Source organism: Marmota monax, unplaced genomic scaffold (assembly GCF_021218885.2).
Source record: "Marmota monax isolate L192 unplaced genomic scaffold, Marmota_monax_Labrador192_F-V1.1 WCK01_AAM20220418_F8-fsc00027, whole genome shotgun sequence".
Classification (NCBI taxonomy): domain Eukaryota; kingdom Metazoa; phylum Chordata; class Mammalia; order Rodentia; family Sciuridae; genus Marmota; species Marmota monax.
In genome coordinates this window covers 12642309-12648316 of record NW_026694617.1, presented here as the reverse complement: position 1 = coordinate 12648316, position 6008 = coordinate 12642309, and the positions used below count along the sequence as shown (strand labels likewise).

The following is a 6008-nucleotide window of genomic DNA, read 5'->3' as shown; positions in this document are numbered from 1 at the left end:
TTTCTCTCATATGTGGAAGCTAGAGAGGAAAAGGGAGAAAAAAAAAGGTAAGGGGGTATGTTATGAAAACCAAAGGGAGATCAGTAGAGGAGAGGGAAGGGACCAGGGGTAAGCAGGAAGGGAGGAAGGGAGGAAGGGGAAAGTGCCAAAGAGTGATACTGGCCAAATTATATTGTTATATTGTGTGTATATGAATATGTAACAATAAATCCCACCATTATGTACAATTGCAATGCACCAATAAAAAACGTGAAAAAACTCTGCCTTAGAATGTTTATTTTTAAGCGGGGGAAAAAACCCATAAGACCTTTTATCCAGTGAGGACAGGATCTGAACTCCTTACAAACTAAACTAAAGCTATACCTACTTTGTGCCTAGACATGAATTTAGGGAAAGGAATTAATCAGTGTAATTGACTTCTAAGGTTCTTTCCAATTCGAAGCTTACAAAATTGGGGGAGAAAAATGTAGAAAACAACACATCAACATTCTCAACCCCCTACACCTTCTCCTTCTAAGAGAGAGAAGAGGGGAGGGGAGGAGAGGGGAGGGGAGGGGACAGGAGAGGAGGAGAGGGGAGGGAAGAAGAAAAGGGAAAAAGAGGGGAGTGGGAGGAAGAGAGGAAGGAGTAAGAAGAGACAGAAAGAGACCCTTTATTTCACTCTTTCTGGGATGACCTAGTTCCACAAAGAGAAAAAAAAAAAAAAAACAGCACTGGGGCGTGCCAGTCGGAGCAAAGATACTATTCTCACTTGAGACTCACCCCGAGGTAGCCAGAGCAATACATTTCCTCTTTTCCAACACCCCCAACCAACTCAACCTTCTGGAGTCTCTGTCCTTGACCCTGAGTAAACTGGCCCTAGGAAAGCACAGGGACCAGGGAAAGAGACTGAAAAAGTGGATCAGGCCCTGCAGCAGCATTTCAGATTCAGTGTTATGCTCGGGCAGGCAGGCGTGGAGTCCCCAGTTTACTCTCTGTGACTGGGACACAGCTGGCTTTGAATAAGAACATTAAATATACAGCACCATAGTTTGGTCTTGGGCCTGGCCTCCGGCCGGTGGCGCCCAGCCATTCGTCTCCGCCAGCCAAGGCCTGGCCCTGGTTTCCGCTACACCGGGAATGTCCAACAGCTCGCAGTCACACCTGTTAGGTGTTTCTCCACTCCGCGTCTCCGCCCAGCTAGCAACCCCCGCACCGCCTGGGACCCGGGTGCAGAGCGGGTGAAAAAGGACCGAGAAGTGGGACCCGGCCTTCTGAAATAGACCCCCCCGAGACTCGGGACTCGGCGCGCCAGGCCGGCGCGGGGAGGGGGGCCTGCGAAGGCGGGAGAGGTCGGACAGGGGTAAGGGAAGGCCTCGGGAAGGGCCGTTACTGCTCGCGTTACGCTTCCAGAGCCTGCGGCAGAGGCGGCGGGGCTGAGCCGCCTAGGGGATGGTGCTCGTACCAGCCTCTGCGTTTCTCCTCGAAGCCCGGCCTCGCCTCCCCTCGCCCAGCCGCCGCTCTAGTTAGGCCGCGCAGAGTAAGCGCGGGCGTCGCCGGCCGCACGTCGCCCGGGACTGGTGAGGAGGGCGCGGCAGGGGCAAGGCAGGGGACTCTGCAAGCCAGGCGGCCCTAGCATCCCCCAAGCGCACAAACCCCGGCTGTACGGGACCGCGGCCCGGACCGCGACCAGGACGGAGCTCCCCGCTCGCCCCCCGGAGACCGGCAGCGACCGGGAGGCAACGCGGGGCTCCGCCGCTCGACTCGCAGCTCCGCGCACCCGGCGGCCGCGACGCGGGTTCGGGCGCCCGAGTGGCCTCCGAGCCCATGGCGGGCAGCGACGTGGACAGCGAGGGGCCGACACAGAGGGGCGGCGCGGTGCGGCGTCCGGGGCCCCCCAGCGGGCTGGGAAGCGAGGCGGCCGCCCGCTGCCCGGAGCCGCTGTCCACTGCTGAAGCGTCGGCCGAGGGCACCGCGCTGCCCGCCTGGATGCGCCTCTACTTCTATGGGATGCACGGGATCACCCTGGACGTACTGGTGTCCTCGGCGCGGCGCTTCGCTCGCAGCCCGGACCTCCGGATGTTAGGCTTCTCTTCGCCCTACCGCTGTCTCCTGCACTCGCTCACCCACTTCGCCCTGGAGAAGATCTACCTGCAGCAGCCGCGCTGCCCCAGCGCCTTCGTCTTCAATTTTTTCCTTTACCCCTCGGCCCACGTGGGGCTGCAGACCCTGGCCGGCCAGGCGCTACTGCTCAGCCTGGGTGACGGGCCGGGGGGCGCGGCGGCGCCGGGGGCGCTTGACCTGGCGCTGCAGTACGTGCTGGCGCTCTACCACTGCCAAGTGTTCCTGAAACGCTTCCTGCGCTTGAGATACCGGCGGCAGCAGCAGCAGCAGCAACAGCAGCGGAGGGGCGCCCTCCCTGCCCCTCCTGGAGCCCGGGCCCCTTCGGGAGCCAGTGGCCGGCGGCGACGACCCCGCTGCCCCAAGGGCGCAGTAGGAGCCCCTAACCAGGGGCTACCAGACCTGCTCCGTTTTCTTTTCTTCGGAATGCATGGATTTTTGGATGAGATCTTCTTTACCTTCTTCTTTAATGTGCTAGGACACGGGGATGGGGCAACCAATGGTCACACGTCGTTATGGTCCTTTTTTATGTATGGCAGCTGCAGTTTTGTGGTGGAAAAGCTCTACTTCCACCTCCACTACAGCCGAGGCTGGGGCACCTGGAAGCGGGTACCCATCTACGTGATCTTCATCTATGCTTGGGAATTGTCCTGGGGTCTGGGACTTCGCACGTGTGGGGCTTGTTCCTGGGACTATTCTCACTACCCGCTCAATTTTATGGGTCTCATCACCCTGATGTATTTACCTGGCTGGATATTCCTTAGTGTGTACCAGGACCTGCTTTCCAACGTGTTGTGGCGGGTGCAGTATGTACCAACTAACTAAGACCCCGGGAAATAAGAAAAAAAAAAATAAAGAGAAGAGAAAAAGTCATTGGAGTCCCACAAATGGACGCAAATTATTTTTACACTTAAAATGAAGTGGGTTTTTTTTTAAGTCCTTTAATTTTTATACACTTTACTAAACGCTTCCAATAGATTTTATTCGACGTCTTAGCTTTTCTGACTACTTAGAACCTATGTAAAATACAATACTTTGAAAAACTCAAAAATAAAGTACTTAACTCATTGATATTTTAAACCTTTACAAGCCCAAACAGCAAAACCATTATACCTTAACATGGGAAAGCTGTAATACTCGGCTGGATGTAGATGGGTGATAGCTGTTATTTTTTTCTTTTATAATATGGAAGTTCAAACCAGAGAACAATGATTTTTACGGAATTTTTTTTTAAATTCTGATTTAATGGTTTGTTTAATTGCTTTCTAATCCAATTTCATTTTCACTCTTTACCATATTTACCAATGATGGTGGAAACTATAAGTCTGGTACTTACGAAGTTGCAGTTGGTAGCTCTTTAAAGTGCCTCTGTCTTGCACACATAAAAAGAATTTGACAAATGTGAAAAAAAAAGAATACTATGAATATATTTTGAAATAAGAAATCTTTTCTAGTAACTCAAACAGGTGACACTGTGTTAGGATATTTGATCACATCCTACAAATGACTGTTTTCCAATGTTTGTTAGCCTTAATTACCAAGCCTATCAATGTTGATTGGATCCTGTATTATCTGTGGCTGTATTTTTGTTACTGTGCAATAATATAAATTGTTTACCCTATATGTCCAAGGGCCAAGTAAAGTTAACACTACCCAAGCTTCAAGCATAGAAACACAGTATCTTGAAATAAAATGAACCTGAATGTTCACTCTAATAACAGTAAGGCCTAATTGTTTTCTGTGATTACAAATAGATGTTTTCAGCATGTTTCTGTCCTGGTTCACTTGTAAACCTTTCTTTTTTCTTATGGGCCCAGAGTTCTGGGTTAGGCCTGATGTGGTAATGTACTTTATAAATCAATGATAGCTTTTGGGTGATTTGTTAGTGTCTGAAAAGTTCAAAGTTAAATGAGATGATGGAAATCATTTTAAGAAATTATGTCTAATTAATTAATCATGCACTTTGAGGTTATTTATTGTTTTTTCTTATATTTAGAAAATGCAAATATATAGGGTATAGCTTAGCTAAGGATGACTAGTACTTTTCCAGTTTTCATTACAAAGATAATTTTAAAAACTTACAGTGTGTAGTCATGCATGCACCAATGCTGTAAAAAGAGATGTTTTTCTGTTTTTGAAAATGTTTGCTATAGGAATAGAAAAGAATATGTACTTAGATCTGGCTAAGTCAGATCTAGTTCTAAGAGTGTTTTATTATTTCAATTCACTCTCTGAGATTGTGACCTAAAACATAAGTAGTGCTATGTTATCAACCCTACTAGTGAAAGGGATTGTGTCAAACTGATTATTTTAAACACTCAAAGCTGAGTAGAAACTTCAAAGAAAGCTAACTGCTGAGAAAGTTTCACTTAAGTTCTCTATGACACTTGGTCAGAAGTCAAAGATTTTTGAAAATTTGGGGAGAAAAATGTGTAAGCATAGATAGATACTAAAGTTATGCAGATAAAATATTTGATATACAAATGTGACAAGAGCACATGAATCTTAAGAGTGGTATCACTACACCACACCTTTCCTGTAATGCTCAACCAAATCCATGACATCTGAAATATTTGCTAACTGTACACATTTGCACGTATGCCCTTTGCATACCGCTCTTCAGCCCTGCTTACCTGCCTACCAGCATTCCCAAGGATAGAAATCTGTCAAGAAATAGGAAAGCATTCCATTTTGTTTTGCTTTCCATATTAATCCTGTTAAAAGGAAAGGTCAGGGATTACATTTGCTCAATTCATTCAAGAAATACTCAATGAACTTCCACTATTTTCTAGGCAATTTTATGGACTCTGGATACTGCAGTGAACTCACAAAAATCTCTGTCCTTGCGAAGCCCACATTCCATTTTTTTTAATTTATATGAGATTATGCTTATTTGCTGTTTTAGTAATAGATAATGATGAGGCAGTGGTTATGAGGGCTCTCATCAGTTCTGTCCCTGGAATATCAATCTATCATGTCTAAAACAAAAGCCCATTAACAGTCTGCTGGTTCTACAAAGAGCCAGTATGTGTTCAGGAAGTTATTAGCCTATTAACTCAGCACCTTGCTTTAGGGCTTCTCATTCTTGTTTACTTAACTTCTTAATGGTGATATTTTGCTGCACCCTTTAAACCTTTAAGGAAAAAGTAAAGAAAAAAAGGAAACATCAAATCATTTAATTTGGTTACTCTTTAATAGATCAGAAAGAGAAATAAGGCAATGTAATGATAGTTAATATTTAAGTAGCATTTACCACATGCCAAGAACTGTTTTAAGTGTGTATGTGTGTATATATATGTATACATATATCTAAGTAAGTGAATATACATTCATATGTATCAAAAGCAAATGTCTAATGTGTACATACATATCTTACATGTTTAAAATATATATATTTATATGTGTGTATACATTTTCTTAACCTATAACAACCCTATTTATACAGATGAAGACAACAAAACTAAAGTCCCAATAGATTAACTAATCACCCAAGCATACAGCTATGGGGCATTTAGATTTGAATGGCACTGCAGGGTCTGTTCTAATAGCTACACAATCACACCTCAGTAAACCAGCCACAGTGATTTAGGAACTTCTCTGAATTTCATACCATACCTGTATTGCTCATGCAAGGGTAACTGTATAAAACCAGACGCCATTAACAAAAGATTCATTCATATTATCTTTTTATTCCATGGTCAACTACAAGGGAGCTAATAGCAGGATCAAGGCTGACAAGTCAGTCTCATTCTACTCCTCAGATGGTATGCCTTTATATTTAAGCAGTGCTCTGAAGCAGAGTTCTTGTTTAATGTCAGATAATTTTAATTATAAGAATTACATGCTAGGGGGCTGGAGTTGTGGCTCAGCGGTAAATTGTTCACCTAGCACGTGGGAGGCCCTGGGTT

The 6008-nt window shown here is 45.6% G+C and overlaps 1 protein-coding gene across 1 annotated transcript; it reads left to right on the top strand.

Annotated features, from left to right (window-relative positions):
- The first annotated feature begins 812 nt into the window (after window positions 1-812).
- Window positions 813-3820, top strand: Tmem229a (transmembrane protein 229A). The gene has a single exon (XM_046422546.2). The coding sequence runs from the start codon at window positions 1807-1809 to the stop codon at window positions 2923-2925; it is 1119 nt and encodes a 372-aa protein (XP_046278502.1). The 5' UTR covers window positions 813-1806; the 3' UTR covers window positions 2926-3820.
- Window positions 3821-6008: the final 2188 nt, after the last annotated feature.